At 41.1% G+C, this 17,266-nt stretch overlaps 1 protein-coding gene across 8 annotated transcripts in view; it reads right to left on the bottom strand.

The window, feature by feature from the left end:
- Positions 1–17,266, bottom strand: part of ADGRG6 (adhesion G protein-coupled receptor G6) — a 257,956-nt gene that overhangs the window by 46,085 nt on the left and 194,605 nt on the right. For 7 of the 8 annotated variants that reach the window (XR_005748733.1, XM_040350904.1, XM_040350898.1 and 4 more), the window contains 5 exons: positions 13,886–13,933; positions 12,317–12,456; positions 10,838–10,952; positions 5,140–5,201; positions 3,875–4,082 (listed from right to left, as the gene is read on the bottom strand). Coding sequence is in view for 7 of the 8 variants with exons in the window: in XM_040350904.1 (XP_040206838.1) it covers positions 3,875–4,082; positions 5,140–5,201; positions 10,838–10,952; positions 12,317–12,456; positions 13,886–13,933 (573 nt within the window). In the remaining variant the exon portion in view is untranslated. The remainder of the gene's footprint in view (positions 1–3,874; positions 4,083–5,139; positions 5,202–10,837; positions 10,953–12,316; positions 12,457–13,885; positions 13,934–17,266) is intronic. The other variant, XM_040350899.1, reaches the window with a different exon arrangement.

Here is a 17,266-nt window from a genome sequence, read left to right on the forward strand (position 1 = left end):
CAGGTCACATAAAAAACAATAGTTTTTTTATGTTTCCTGTTCATACATCAATGATAACTTGAGGTGGATTGCAGTGCACTGTGTTAATATGCAGACGTGTTGCATTTTTCCAGGACCCACCATAGCTCACCAGAAATCGGCATGTGTTTTTAGACTAAAGCCTCATACACGCTATCAAATTTTTGTCTGAAAGGCGTTGGCCAGGAACTTGTCTTGCATACAAACGGCAAAGAATTGTCAGCCTTTGGGCAACTTCTGCTAATGTTGTGTTATGGTGAAGCATTGCTTCTGAGTATGCGTGTTTGTACACACAATCGGAAAATCCGACAACACACAATTGTTGGCAGACAATTTTAAAGCATGCTATCCCACATTTGTCCGCCGAACATCTGACAATTGTCCGATGGAGCATACAAATGGTTGGATTTTCTGACAACAGCCTGTCATCACCCAATTCCCATCGGATAATCCGAATCCGTGTGTATGAGGCTTAAGGGCCAATTCACATTTGTGCCGTGATAAGAGATTTTCCGCACTGTAAAATGCTGGTCACCACTAGGACAAAAAAAATTGTTTGTGTGGGTCCTGTTCACACTGAAACACAGTCTGGAGTTGCATTTTATCACAGTGCACACAGTGCACCACGCTGATGTACAGTGACACGAATGAAGTGTAATTTTTGTACACTTCAAATAAAGGTGAGTGAGAAAAAAAGGTGTGTGATCTGCTGATTCGCTGGCATGGGAAGATGTAACTCCTGTGCATGCACAGCATTTCAATTGCCCTGGCTCACAGACATCATGCTGAGATTGTACCCTGAGCTGCACATGCACAGCACATTATAAATTTTAAAGAAGACTGTAAACAGACAGGTAAGTTTATTTTATTGCAGTAGAGACAAAGCATGTCTTTTCCACAATAAAGATCCTGCCTGTTCACAATTGTTTGTTTTTATTTTTCCCCCAAAGGTTTAGTTCCGCTTCAAAGTGGTTGTATAGGCTGAAGGGCCCATATTCTCACTAAAAATCCACGGGCTGCGCTTAAGGCACTTACACTCCGCTGTCCCAACTTACAGGAGCAAGTGTTGTATTCCCCAAACACTTGCTCCATAAGTTGGGACGGCGGAGTGTAAATGCCCCGGCGTATCCTGGCGGATCTCCAAGGGGGCGGCTTGTATTCAAATGAACTGAGCATGCGCCGGGCTTCAAAAAGCCCAGTTCGCATGCTCCAGTTCTCGGCGGAAAACGTCAATGACGCCGACGTGTGCGTCATTGACGTAAAGTCGTATTCAAGAACGACTTACGGAAACGACGTACCCGACGAAAAAACACGACGCGGACCCGACGCCATCCGTAACATGGCCTACGTGGGACTTGCGGAAATTTACTCCTCGTAATAGCAGGACTAAATTTCCGCTTACGCAAACGACGTTAGCGACGGTTACGCGACGCAAACTTGTTCGGGAATCGGCGTAGAAGGATCATTTGCATACACAAATGAGTCCTTCACGTAAATGCCATCTAGCGGCGGCCGGCGTCATTACATTTAAGATCCGCCAGTGTAAGTGACTTACAGATGGCGGATCTTAAGTGTATCTATGCGAAAATGATTCTAAGAATTAGTCGCATAGATACACGGGCCAAAAAAGGGAGATACGATGGAGTATCCTGAGATACTCCATCGTAACTTCTATGAGAATATGGCCCAAGGTTTTTAACCTTCAGACATTCTATGCCTGAAGGTAAAAACACCTTCAGTGTGCTCCAGCCCTCCCTCCCCCCAAATATCCCCCTAATACCCAAGCGTGATCCTGATCCAGCATTGTAAATGGTAGCCTTGGTTCTCCCAGGTCTCCATTAGTGAATAAGAAGGGAGCTGTTCATCCATGCTCTGTGTGTTATAGACACACAGGGGCAGCTTGGGAGCAAGCATACACAAGTGTCCCCAAAGCAAACAGCTTTTTGCCAGGAGTGCCAGACAGGGACCTGAGAAGAGGCGGATCTGGGCTGCTCTGTGCAAAACCACTGCACAGGGAAGGTAAGTACATTTGTTTTTTTTAAAAACACAAAATCTGAATATTTAGGGTGATACTAAAGTCTTGTTTTTTTCCCCCTAAAAATAACAAACGTTATACTTACCTTCCCTGTGCAGTGGTTTTGCACAGAGCAGCCCTAATCCTCCTCTTCTCAGGTCCCTCTTTGGTGCTCCTGGCCCCTCCCTCCTATTAAGTGTGACATATAGCAAGCAGCTTTGCTATGGGGGCACCCAAGCCAAGCCACAGCTCCCGTTGTCCATTCAGACACAAAGCTGTGGCCTGGGATCCCCTTTTCTCTCCTCAATTTTAATATAATTATTATATCATTTTTTTTATAATTATTTATAGTTATTTATTATATTATAATTTATAATTTCGTGTTTCTAACTATCATACCCGGGATATCTACTAGACTCTTGTTTGGACAGATTTAAGTGTGTTATTCCTAAGAATTACAGGCCTACAATATAAAACGTCAAATTTTTATGCAAAACAATTGTAACGCTTTGAAATGCAAAAATCTTATGTGAAAAAAAAAAGAAATGCAAAAATCTGACATAATCATACCTCCAAGGGAGAGAACTCTGTGGGTCAACAAATGTGTGCAGATTCAAGTGGGCTATAACAGAGGGTAGATAACTAAGGGCCAGATTCAGAAAACACTTACGCTGGCGTATCTACAGATACGCAGCGTAAGTGTAGAGATGCAGCGTTGTATCTATGCACCTTATTCACAATACTAGATACGCCTGAAATATGGCTTCTTCTGACCGACGTAAGTACGCCGTCGTATCTTGGGTGCATATTTACGCTGGCCGCAAGGGGCGCTTACGTCGATTTACGCGCCGAATATGCAAATGACCTAGATACGCCGATTCACGAACGTACTTGCGCCCGTCGTATTAAGCTACGCCGTTTACGTAAGGCTTACGTCCGACGTAACTTTACCCCTCATAAAGCAGGGGTAAGTCATGTTAAGGTATGGACGTTGGAACAGCCATCGATTTTTACGTTGTTTATGTAAGTCGTACGTGAATGGGGCTGGGCGTAGGTTACGTTCACGTCACAGGCATTGAGCCGGCGTATGTTAGGGAGTAAATTCGACGTGATACTGAGCATGCGCGCGCATGCGCCGTTCGTTCGGCGCTACATTTACATGGGGTCACGATTCATTTAAATACATCACGCCCACCTTCCACCTACTTTGAATTAGGCGGGCTTACGCCGGCCTATTTACGTTACGCCGGCTCAACGTTGTCGGCGAGTGCTTTGTGAATAGTGATCTTCCCTCTCTATGTTACGTCGGCATAGCGCATATCAGATGCGCTACGCCGCAGTAAAGATACGCCGATGTATCTGAATCTGGCCCTAAATGTATATGTTATAAATGGTCACCTATGTTTTGCATAAAGCAGGGGAGGGTTAGAGCCTCTGTCCAGTTTTTATTTCTCATCTCGACAGGATGTGATTGGAAAGCTCCCCATCATTCACAAAACAAAAACAAACTTTCAGTAGTATGGGGAAGGCTTAAAATGTCTGACGACATTGTTGTTGCGGTCTGACTCACTGTCACAGTGGTAACCATACCGTCATTTCTTGTATGGGTTTCACTGGGATTAAAGTGAGGAAAAGTCTCCCTATGGGGTTAATATCAGACATAAAAACGACCATAAACATTTACTCTATCCATAGTCTGGTTAAGGTTAGGATTACGATTGTCTGATCTACTTCTGTATGATCTTCTCTTAATAATCTACTTACAGATGGCATTCTTTGTTTTTTTTGTACAAACATACTGTCAAATAACAGGATCAGATCAAAATCTAGACCATCACTTACTCAGAAGAGGATTTTGTTAATGCGCTGTCAGAGCTGCTTAGAATATTGGAGAACACATTTACAACCGTTGTCCCTAGATCAGCATTGATTTCCGCATCATTGACGATTTTCATCAGTGTTTGGACAACGTTTTCGACTTTAGCTGCTGTCATCTCATCTTCGGCAGTAAGATTTAGCAACTCATTAGCCAACGTTCCTGCATTAGCTGCTAAAAGACAATACTTTTTTTAATATTGATTCTATGCAACTCATATTGTACAGCCACAATTCTCTTAAGTGCCTATCAGATCTTTTTGGAATTGGTAACTGAACCCTGAATACCTGTGATTCTCTAAACTGCATCCCTTTTCTAGTATATTGGCTTCATCTTTGTTATTTTAGAAAGTCCAACAATACTGCTCAAAACAGTTATGTCATTGAAGGCGAAGTACAGCCAAAGTTTATTTTGCACTCCTGTGACCCATTTTCAGCAGAGAGCAGGCTGTAATCTGCTCTCTGCTGACATCACAGAGTCCGTCCAGGCTCCGCGTCATCATGACCAGTGAGCGAGAAGGGGGGGGGGGTCAGAACAGAGAGATGCTGGCTGACAGTCAGCAGCTCTCTGCTCAGGGAGCTCTGAGAGCCAAACGATTGGCAGTGTTTGATTGCTCGGTTCTCAGTGTTTGAGTCGCCGGGGGACATTGCAGCATTGGACCAATGCTACATCCACCTAGATAAGTATGAATAAAAAAAAATAACCCCATACCTCTATTTTAAGCCCCGATTCACACTAAAACACACATTTGAATCACATGGGAGCCACACTGCATTCCTGCAATTCAGTGTCGAGAAATTGGAGCCCATTCATTTTGAATGGGCTCCAATCTCACTGCATTGCACTAGAGAAGGACAGGCACCTTTTTTGAAGCTGCACACCACAACCAGATCGCATGGTTGTTTTGTACCACGAGATCTGGTGCAGGTAAACTGCATTGTGTCTGTTATGTGTTGGGGTGTCATTAACTTTGTATTGACAGTTACAGCAGATCACAAAAACAGTGCAATTGCAATGTGGTGTGGGAATGTGAGTGAACCTAAGCTAAAGCAGTATTAAACCCAAAAGGAAACATTTATTATATTGCGGTTAACCAATTCTTATGCCGCGTACACACAACTGTTTTTAATGTCATGGGAAAAACAATGTTTTTGCTACCTATTTTTGCCTTGATCTCGATCTTTATTTAGAAAAGGATGAAAATAAAACCTTAATTTTGTTCACTACTCACACGTGCACTTTGTTGTATCTGGTTCACCCCAATAAGTTGTAAAGTTGTGGAGACCTAAAAAACTGTGGAAATAATAGAGTTGTTAGAGGATTTAAATGACATAACTACATATATATATATAAAAAACACAGTAAGTATATATATATATATATATATATATATATATATCTTCTAGCAAACCTGCCATTTTTGATTACTGAAGCCTCGTACACACGCTCGGTTTAATGGGCAAGAACCAGCAAGAAAACTGCTGACAGAGCTTTTTTCTGAGTATACGGAGCGTGTGTACGAGGCTTTGAGGTTTCTCATCAAGAAAACTGCCTAAAATCTCCACGAGAAAAATACAGACCCTGCTCTCTATTTTCTCGTCGTGATTTTCGGCAGTGTTTTCCTGCCGAGAAACCCGAGAGTGTGTATACTTACCTGTCGCCGTGGAAACCCGCGCATGCTCCAAATAACTTTGACGCATGCGAGGTAGCTTCCTAGGCATAGGTAGGGTGCAGCAAGATGGCGGCGACGGTTTAGAATGTGACGAGCGCATGCGCGTCATACGCGATGACGTCACCGCGTTCTTGCGTAATATACCAAAATGCACGTTCACAATGGGAAAATGCACAAAGTCCAGGAGGGTAGAAAGCACCAGGAATGATCTATGCATGCAACCAGGTGTGTTCCAAAACAAAACACCCAAATAAATAAAATATAAGGGGATTATAGCACAGTGAGCATAATGGAACTGAAAATGTGTGTTCGGGCCATGTTATAGGATGATCAAGCGTGTGTGGTAGATGCACACATACAAAATAATTGTTTAGTCCTGTCAGTTCCAAGCTCCCCCATGGACCCAGTATAGCAAATAGTGATAGCAACTGGATAAACTAACAATGCAAATATAACATGCCTTCTAGAATGTGCTTCATAAAATTGCAAATGAGGGGTTATACTGTGACGCAGTTACAGATAAAGAAACATAAGCTGCTTAATAGAAATATAAATGGTAAAGAGAAGCCAATAACTCAGCAACAAACCAATCCCGTTTTTTTCTCATGTTCATCCACAAATGGTTTGTATTGACCTTTTGAAATGTTAGAATATTTTTAGGCAAAATTATCCCATAGTAGAAGATTTTCAGTCACTACCTCTTCAATCATAGAAGGCAGCTTCTAGGCAGATCTCACTATTCCATCTCTAACATTTATATTTCTGGATCCACATTGATTAGATTAAATTCCCTGTCTTTCAGGTTCTTGCATATTACAGGGGAAACATTAAACACACTCTGACACAGGAAAACAGATTGAAATATAAGGATATCTTACTTGCCTTTCTTACCAAATGTCCACATGTTTTATATTACATAGAGACAACATAAAAATAAAGTGAGGTTGGCTCAACACAAACACTCTATTCCATAGACATCGGGGTCAATTTATAAAAAAAATTGCTGGACAAATGTCACAAGCATTTACCCAACCATAATGCTGCGTACACACGACCGTTATTCATGTCATGGAAAAAAAAAAAAGTTTTTCGCTACGTGATTCCTCTCAAGCCTGCCTTGCATACACTCGATCGTGAAAAAAAATGCTTGAGCAAAGCGTGGTGACGTACAACACGTACGACGGCACTATAAAAGTTCCATTCGAATGGCGCCACCCTTTGGGCTGCTTTTGCTGATTTTGTGTTACTGCGCCTTAGTAAAAGTTTGGTGAGAGACGAATCGCGCTTTTCAGTCTGTTACAGCGTGACGAATGTGCTATCTCCATTACGAATGCAATTTTTACCAGAACTAGCACTCCCATCTCATAAATTGCTTCTGAGCATGCACGTTTTCCCCCCCTCGTTAAAGCGTACACACGACCGTTTTTTACAACGTGAAAAATAACTATGTGAAAAACGATGAGAAAAAATAGAGCAGGTTCTAAATTTTTAACAGACATTTTTCTCGTCAAGAAAAATGCTCTGGAGCATACACACGACCATTTTTCACGACCAGTTTAAAAAATTGAATTTTTCTCGTCATGAAAAACGGTCATGTGTACGCAGCAAAACACATTTTCCCCGTTTTTCCTAAAATACCTAAATAAGGAAAAATTGTCATTATGGCTACTAGATGGAGCTGACAATCATAGGAAATAATGCTTTCAAATTTCCAGCTTTGTTTTTATATCTAGACCCCATAACTTAGCACAGCTATGGTTCCTGATCATAGACTGGAATTGATTCTCAAACATAAGGAAGTCAAACAGACTACTGAACTAGAGACCATGCAAGCTAAAGATCAAACATTATTTATGATCTGCATCTGTAAAAGCTTAATAACTTAATATGTTTTATTTTGTTTTTCCTACAGGTATTCTTTGAGTTGTAATCTTACCAGGACTGCTGGAAAGATTGACAGAATGCTTCCAATTTTATTCATGACGCACATTCTCAGATGCATGTTATTGTATTTGCATTGTTAGTTTATATGGTTGCTATGACTAATTGGTAAATTTAGTAAGTCATATCCAGTCAGCCTGTATATAGTAATTCTTTGTTTAAATGTATTCATTATGTTGTATGTACAGTACGAGAAAGGATTTTGCAGATACAAAACTGTTGCAGACTTTGTACTATTGCTATTGGGATCTGAAATAAATAACAAGGTGCTGAAGCAACACATGTTTACTTCTATATAGATATATATCTATATGCAACATTTTTAATAAAAAGTGACATCTTTTGCCAGTAATTATAGCTTCTAAAAAAAATGAATAGAGCAAACCACTGAGGTCAGGGCAGATCCTAGGGTCACAGGAGCCTGGGTGCAGAAATATTTCTGGCGCCCCCCACATGGGCGTGGTCATCTTACTAACTCCTCCCCTTTACACATGTTTCTATGGCTATGACTCAAACACAGAGATGCTCCCCTAAGAAGTCTTCATTAGTGTCACCCATCAGAGTCCTCTCCCCAGCAGGTGTCCCCCATCAGAGCCCCCCACAGCATGTGTCCCCCATCAGAGCCTCCCAGCAGGTGTCCCCCATCAGAGGCCCCCCATCAGAGCCCCCCCACAGCAGGTGTCCCCCAGAGCCTCCCACATCAGGTGTCCCCATAGATCAATACTTGTCCAATAGATCCCTGTAGCTCGGGTGTGCTGGGAGCAGAAGCACATTACAGGGGGCAGGGCATACATGGCATCTTTGGTTACTTGGAGGGTGGCACTCAGAGAGCGTTTCTGGGAGTGCACGGGATGATTGGCAGCAGCTCCGGCCAACCCAGAAGCCTCTCATTACACCGCCTATGGTAAAAGAGCCGTCACACGCAGAAGGGGCAGGGCAGACAGGAGACTGCTCCATGCGGACATAATTAATTAGTGAAGCCTAGTGCCAGAACGTGTTACGGTACTAGGCTCCGCTGTGGTACTCAGCCCGGGGACAGCGGGAGGTATGCGCTCTTGTCAGTTGCCAGTGGAGAGAGAAAGCAGGATGGGGAATCGCAGCACCCGCTACATGCGCTCCGCTTCTGGACAGAGACAAGGAGGAGGGAGGGGAGCACTTTGGAGCTTCGGCGCCCCCATCTCTGGCGCCTGGGTGCGGAGCACCCCATGCACCCTGCCTAGGATCGGCCCTGACTGAGGTGCATAAACCAATGAATTTTATCTTATATTCTTTTTGCTTAAGATAAGGACCATTGTCTGTGTGAGAGCATTGGTCAATTTAAATGGTGCAATCTGACCCTCACATAGCTACAACAAAAAGTTGTGACTGTGCAGGACAAGGGGCTATATACACATGCCAAACGTATGCCACTTTCTGCTGAACAGACCATTTTCAACCAATTTTTGGCCCCTGTGTACCCAGCTTAAGCCATTTTAAAAGGGCTACAGGCAGAAAAGTATTGTAATTGTTTTACGGAACCCCCGCAAGCCCTCATAGTTTTCCCCCCAAAAAATGTGTTTTGTAACATTCCTTGCATAGTAAGGCCTTATGTCTAGTTGGTTGTTATGACACTGTTGGCTATCCAGCACCCAATGATATAGGGACACTCTGACAGTGGTTGGGTCTCAACGAAGAACTCCTCATCAGGTATGTCCTACTTGTAATTGACAGGAGGCAGCAGTGTGTGAATTCCATAGCTGCTATTTAGTTCAATAGAGGCCATGGAATTTGCCTGCTATTTTTCAATGTTAATCACAGGGAAAGTGAACCTGATGGGGAAGTAGTCCCCCCATCAGGCTCCACTAGTTCCCCACCAGGCTTCCCTCACCCCACAACAAAGCTTTTTGGCCACTGCGCTAATCCTAGTTTGTGAGTTTATCAGACACAGCATTAAAGAGCTTCACTGAGGACGACATGTCCGGTAATGACACTCCGGCCTTAGTTCCAACCACCTCCTACAAAAAATATGTGCACCTTTTCCCAACAGTTACTTGCATTCTGTTGCAAACATTGACATTTGTGCAGCAGAGGTGCAATGAAATTCTAAAGGGTGTCTACAACACCCTTTATCAATTCCAGGGTATGCTTTTTAAATGACTGACTCCAGTCTTCATCTTTCATAATGTTTTCATTACAAATCTAAACATGGGCACCATGTCATCCAAAACTAGACAACTGAACCATGTATCACCACAGAGTGGTACTGTGGATACCGGGGATGTAAAAAGTGCCACGTCCCAATTAATTGAGAATATACAAGGAGAAAAGAGATTTGGACTTTTTAGGCACAACACTAAACAGTATGATCAAATATACATCTTTAATATGTAAAAAACACAATAATGACACAAAGTTTAAAATTCACATTAATGGTTTGTAGCATATTCAAGACATCTCTAACAAAAACGTATTGCACTACACAGAATAAAGATAGATATTTATAGTGTAAAAAATTCCGAAGTGCTGGTTATAATGTAGAATGATGTCAAACTTTTTGAGCAAGAGCAAGTTTGACATCATTCTACAATATAACCAGCACTCTGGAATGTATACACTATAGATATCTAGCTTTATTCTGTGTATTGCAATAGGTTTTTGTTAGAGATGTCTTGAATATGTTACAAACCATCAGTGTGAATTTTAAACTTTGTGTCATTATTGTGTTTTTTACATATTAAAGATATATATTTTATCATACTGTTTAGTGTTGTGCCTAAACAGTCCAAAGCTCTATTCTTGTAGATCTAGAAAACTTTTTTTTACAACTGAGTTGACAATGAAGTGATAATTAAAAGCATTAAGCGTATGCACTTGATCAACAAACATATACACAGTTTAGGCCTCTCTGCAAAATGTCTTCAACATTACAGAACAAGTCCATTTGAATGTGAAAAACTACTACCAGTTATGAACAAGCACTAAAAAATTACGGAAGGTCCAACACAAAGCAGACAGCAATATTTAAAACAAAACTAAACCCATCAATTTACCTGTTTACCAAAATAGTTAAATTCGAGATATGCCATGAATGCTGTCACAATTGCTTGTGCTCTCAACTGAATTGTCAAGCCATTGAATTGCTAGTGTCATAACAGATCACATGTGCAGCACCATGACAAATGCAGTTCAAAAAGAGGCTAAAATGGCAGTGTTGCTTTAAGAAGTTCTTTCCATAACCAACTGTTAAAACTTCCAATACATTTGTTACATATTTTTAATGGATGCAGTGCATTGTCTAAAATTATATTACATTTTAATAGTAACTCTTGGTCCTCACCATGTCCTTTTAGCTGTATACCCAGGACTTTGTGGACAAGGTATTTCCTGGGTATTATTTGGTCTTGTTAGAGGCCAATGGTATGATGCTGGGTAGTCCACAACTGGGCAAAATTCTGAAAGAGAGAATTTAGATATTAGCTTAATACAATTATATTATGGACACAAAATCAGTATAGGCCTACATGTCCCTGTCACTAAAATAATGTCACATTGTTCAAATTTAAAACTATCAACAAATTATGGCCATTCATTAGTAGCCATGTTCGTTGTAACTATGCATTACATATTACTAAGCCAAGCAAACAAAGTACAGGCCAGGCACAGCATAAGCGGAGGGCAACATGATGGGGTTTGTCCAGAGAGGCTATAGTCAGGAAAGGGTTAAGTTAATGTTGGTGACTATGGGAAAGAATTATGAGATTGTATCTCATTGGAGGAGGTTGGGGTGGGGTCCTAAGGGGTTACTTGGTGGGAGGCGACCCTCCAGCATCAGTTGGACCAGGGGACATCGCCCGACAAGATTCTCCCGCCCTCCCCTGTTTTGTTGTTTTGTGGGCAATCCACTGCTCTATTATGTTCAGTTCTTTTAGTGGGATTCTAGGATGGAGGTTAAGGGATGTCATAGCAGCGGGCAGAGGCCAAATGGTTTTTAAAGCGGGATGGATACATTCGTTGGTGAGCGATGGGTTGGGCCCATCTCTGGTATGGGTGTTCCTGCCCTAATAAGGGTGAAAGTAAGACGTGTTGGGGCAGTTGGCTGTATCGGCTGGAGAAGCTGCCAAACAATTGTCCCCGAGTGAGTGTAAGTTGCGGCTGGGGGCCATAAAAGGGCAAGGTGGTGCCAGATACAGCTAGTTAGTCAGTCAGACATAACACAAAAACAGGCAGTTTTTCTGAGAGGTTATGATATATTTTATGTTTATTACTGGTTATATTATGTAAGAAAGTGATTTTATGGTTGTTATTTGTCTTAAAAGGGCTGCTATGGCCATTTAAAGTCCAAGAAGTATGTTTGGTCTGATTTATTTAAATAGGTAAGGTGTTTTTTGGGAAAATGGCATAACAGCTGGTACTTGGGCAATACCCCAGCCATGTGTTTCTGAAATACTGAATTGCTGATTCGAGTCTTCATGGTCCATCATATGGGAACAGTACAAATATATAAACGTACATCTTGCCGTTTCTGGACAATAGTAATCATATTTAAATCTAAAAACAAGCTCTGAATAAATCTACAATTTCTTATTCAATAACAGCAAACTATTTAGATCTATTAAAATATAATATGTGTTTGGTTAGAAAAGCAAACCAAACTTCCAGTGATCATTGGAAAAACGATAGTTTTGATTTTGCATCTGAGCCCCACTGTGCCTTTGCTGCAAAACTATAACTATTCCTACAGACAGTGAATGCAAATGTAATATATTTATATTGCCTTTTTATATATATATTGATATAAAAATGTGTGTGAACTTACCAATTTGTGACACAGATACTGATTTAAGTGTCAGACCACTGAGAACATTAGAACTTTGATTAATTCTATCCATAATTGTATCTTGTTCCAAAACAATGTTGTTGCTATTATTATACACCAGTAGAGCCCATACAACATAACTGCAAATAAAATAAAAAAAGGGAAATATTCATTAATTAAGAGAGATACATATAAGCATAGTAAGGAATAAAAAAATATTTGGCATTAAACAAGTTTAATATAGTAGACCCCAGCTCAAAAAGGGAAGATTGGCTCTGTTAAAGGAAACATTGAACATGTTACCTACCCTAAGCTGTACCCTGACAGGTTTATCTTTAGTATTTATAGGCTAAATTCAGCTTTCATGAAAAAATAATAATTGCACATATTTATGCACCTCCTCCACAGCCTGGTGCTCCAGGGAGCACTGGAGGGGCAGAACAGAAAGCATGTGATTGACAGTTACCACTCTCTGTCCAGTGAGGGTCAAGCAGTCATGTGATTACTTAGTTCTTGATCCCAGAAGAGGCAGATGCTGAAACCATATAGGTGAGTATAGATGCTTGTTTTGTGGTAATATTGGGGTGCCGTGAAGTGGCTTTGCAGCTTATGCATGTATTTACAAATGTGTGCAAACTAAACACCTGTTTTTAACGCACAGTTCCTTGCACCCCTTAACTCTGTAGGTAGCACACCCCTAGCTCTGCACTCTGTACATAGCGCACTCCTAACTTTGCACTCTGTATGTAGCACACCCCTTAACACTGCACTCTGTATGTAGTTCACCCCTTAACTCTACACTCTGTACATAGCACACGCCCTAACTCTGCACTCTGTATGTAGCTCACCCATTAACTCTGCGCTCTGAATGTAGGGCACCTCTTAACTCTGCACTTTGTACATAGCGCACCTCTTAACTCTGCACTCTGTGTGAAGCGCACCCCTTAAGTCTGCACTATGTGTGTAGTTCATCCCCTCAACTATGCACTCTGTGTGTCGAGCACTCCTTAACTCTGCTCAACTCTGCACTCTGTGTCCAACTCTGTGTGTAGCCCATACCTTAACTCTGCACTCTGTGTGTAGCGCATCCCTGAACTCTGCACTATGTACATAGCGCACCCCTGAACCCTGCACTCTGTATGTAACACACTCCTGATATTTAATGCCTTTTTAACACCCTCCCACTGTGCAATTTGGCCACACACACTCACCATTTGTTGCGGTTTGTCCTAGAAAGGGGGTGAGGGGCGGAGGGGCATGGTTGAGTTCCCCTACATATACCCTGAGAAACAAAGCCATGTTCTAACATTGCAATGCTATCTGAATATTTTTTATGGTCCTGCAAGTACCAGGATATTTTTTTACATTTTGTAAGCAGCAAAACAGCTGATCCAGATGACCACACTCTATTGCTAACTCTAAATTACAAAAGTAATGCTGCACTTTGCAAATTTACAGCTAGTTCCTGCCATAATAAGACAAAGATACAGCCAGCACCCTATTTAAAACATAAAGCTTCATTCAAAGACCACATTTTAAACAGCTGATCGGCTTTGGTGTTAACATTACCTTTGATTGCTCAAATTTCTAGCAAATCTTTTCTGTCTGTTTGGTAAGCTAAATTGAAAAAAAGGTAATGGTTACCAAAAAGAATGACATGTTAGAAATAAATAAAAAATAAACCTGTACTTCATTTAAATGTTTAACCAGTTATGGTTTATGGGAGTGCTACACATGCCCAAAAAAAACAGTCAAAATACTTTGGCCATTTGTAGTATGCCAGCACCTTCTCCCTTGCAGCTCTCTGGACGCATTTGCAGGCAATTCCTGGCTGTCATTATGACAGCCTGGACTTGTTTTTTTTTCATAGGATAAGATCTATCTACTCCTGTGTAAACTTTAGCTCCGTACACACGGGCAGAATGTCGGGAGACATTTTCCGGTACAAAAACTACCGGCCGCATTCTGCCCATGTGTATGTCGGTCTGTCAGACGTGCATGCTAGAAAACCAGCAGCCGACCAACTCCCAATCAGTGCTCTCAGCCAATGGCAGAGAGCACTGATCGAGTGTTCTGGAGGGGGGAGGGGGTTCCGTTCCGCCTGTCACAACACAACAGCTTAGCAGGGGAGATTGCTGTACTAACCTTGCATGATTAGTACAGTTCCGACTGGAGCTGACAGTTTTTTTTTCTTGCAACCAACTGGATTACATAAAAAATAACTAATAGTGTGTACCTGGCTTACCACTCACAGAACAGTGTCAAGATGAGTTACAATGAAGCATTGTTATTATTGATCTTCTGGTTCGTTGACAGCAGAACAAAAGAGTGATCTGATCTGCACATGATGTCAGTTAATGTGTATCTCTGAACAAAACTTTGTTTTTTAGTTTTGAATAGAATGGGGAGGGGTTATGCTGCCTGTGTTACCACCAGAGAGAGTTACCACTTTATACCGGTGGCACTTTGTAACCAAAAAAATAAAGTAGGGGAAATGTTTAAAGCCTTTTTCACGCGATCGATTTGTCCCATGAAAACCGACCAATGGACTGTTTTCATCGGACAAATCGATCGTGTGTGGGCCCCATCGGTTTTATTTCCATCGGAGTAAAAAAAAAAAAAAAACACGTTTTAAATTTTTCCTATGGATAAAAAAACTATAAAAAAATCTGATCGCCTGTATGGAACTCCATTGGTCAAAAATCCATGCATGCTCAGAATCAAGTCGACGCATGCTTGGAAGCATTGAATTTTTTTTTTTCATCTTGTCGTAGTGTTGTTCGTCACCGCTTTTAGACACGATCGGATTTTTGACTGATTGTGTGTAGGCAGGACTGATGAAAGTCAGCTTCATTGGATATCTGATGAAAAAATCCATCGGATTAGATTCCATCAGATATCCGATTGTGTGTACAGGGCTTTAGAGTTCTCCCCAGAACAAGAATTTTGGGGAAATCTTTAACTGGGAAGCCTTGTTTGGGGACAACTGATTAAAAAGGGAATAACCTTCACTTACATTGAGATTTCCTCTAACTTCCCATTGCATCTCTGGGACAGAAAATTAAGGGAAATTTCCCCAATGTTACACGGACAGTAAAAAATAAACTGGTGACGTAAAACACTACGACAAGCCAAGAAAAATTAAGTTCAATGCTTACAAGCATGTGTCAACTTGATTCTAAGCAAGCGCGGATTTTTTCTCTGTCAGAGTTGCACACAGACGATAGGAATTTCCTATCGTTTTTTTTTTTTTTCATCAGAAAAAAATAAAACATGTTCACCAACGGAAAAAAGTCTGATGGGGCCCACACAGGATCGGAATTTCCGATGAAAAAAGTCCATTGCACTTTTTTCATCGGAAATTCCGAACGTGTGTACGCGCCCATAAGCCCTGCTGTGGGTAAAACATGTTGAGGGCATGGCATTGGGCTGGAGCAAGCAGTGAATCTGATTTACTAAAACTGGAGAGTGCAAAATCTTGTGCAGCTTTGCACAGAAACCAGCTTCCAGGTTTTTATGTCAAAGCTTAGTTAAACAAGCTGAAGATAGAAGCTGATTGCCTACCATGCACAGCTGCACCAAATTTTGCACTCTCCCCCTTTAGTAAATCATCCCCAGTGTGCCGTCATTGCAGAGGAGATCAATTGACTTCAGGAGTCAGTCCAAAGTAGAGCTTGGTAAAATGTCGACCACAGCAGCAATTCATAGCGACACTTACTTAACTATTTCCAGACATATACTTTAAGTTCTGGTTAAAGCTACCCTTTAATCTAAACCTTGCCTCCAGCCAATCTTTGGAGAAAGAGAAAGCATTTGTTAAATTACCTTTCAAAACATTTTACTCACACAGTTTTTCCGGTTTACAAAGTTCACTTTATGTGATGATTTCTCATACAAACAAAATGACTGAAATCGCATTTTACTTAGTACTTTTTGTTCAAATTCAGTTTTATAAAAGCATTAATCCAATTATTAGAAATCTAAGTATGCTATATTGCTACTGCTGTTGACATTATAAAGATTGTAGGACACATACAGTATAACAGCACATAAGATATGTAATATTATATATGGTATATATATATAGCAGCACCAATTCAATCATTAATGCTGTGTACACACGATCGGTTTTTCCAAATAAAAAAGTCCATCGAAAACCGATCATCAGTGTAAAAAAAAAATAGAACATGTTTTAAATTTTTCAGATGAAAAAAAAAACAATAGTAAATTCCGTTCGTCTGTGTGGAACTCCATCGGAGAAAAATCCATGCATTCTCAGAATCAAGTCGACGCCGGGAAAACCGCTACGGAAACGTCGTAACAACACTGCGTACGTTTGTGAATTTGCGTATCTCGCTGATTTACATATTATTCAGCGTAAATCAGCGGGAACGCCCCCCGCGCTATTTTCAAATTGAAAATAAGATCCGACGGTGTAACACAGTTACACCTGTCGGATCTTAGCCATATCTATGCGTAACTGATTCTATGAATCAGGCGCATAGATACGACCAGTGTAAGTCAGAGATACGACGGCATATCAGGAGATACACCGTCGTATCTCTCTGTGAATCTGGCCCATAGTGTGTATGCAAGACTGATGAAAGTCAACTTCATCGGAATTCCGACGAAAAATTCCATCGGATTTTATTCCATCAGAAATCCGATCGTGTGTATATTACAGTATTAAAAGCATTAAAGTCTCTATAAAATATCATAGAGTCTATAAAGTGTGTAGATAGGAGAATTACCACACACCAGCAATAGTGAAGGAAAGTGTGATGTAATTGTCACCACTGTTATTTTATTCGGACTTCATCAAAGGAACCTTCTAAGCATTAGAAGGTTCCTTTGATGAAGTCCAAATAAAATAAAGATGCCAACGGTCCTGTAGCTTGAAAACACCAGTACAGGTTACCCTGCATCTATCTCTGGAGGTGGGGTTCTTTC

The sequence above is a fragment of the Rana temporaria genome, chromosome 4 (genome assembly GCF_905171775.1).
Source record: "Rana temporaria chromosome 4, aRanTem1.1, whole genome shotgun sequence".
In the NCBI taxonomy this organism is placed as follows: domain Eukaryota; kingdom Metazoa; phylum Chordata; class Amphibia; order Anura; family Ranidae; genus Rana; species Rana temporaria.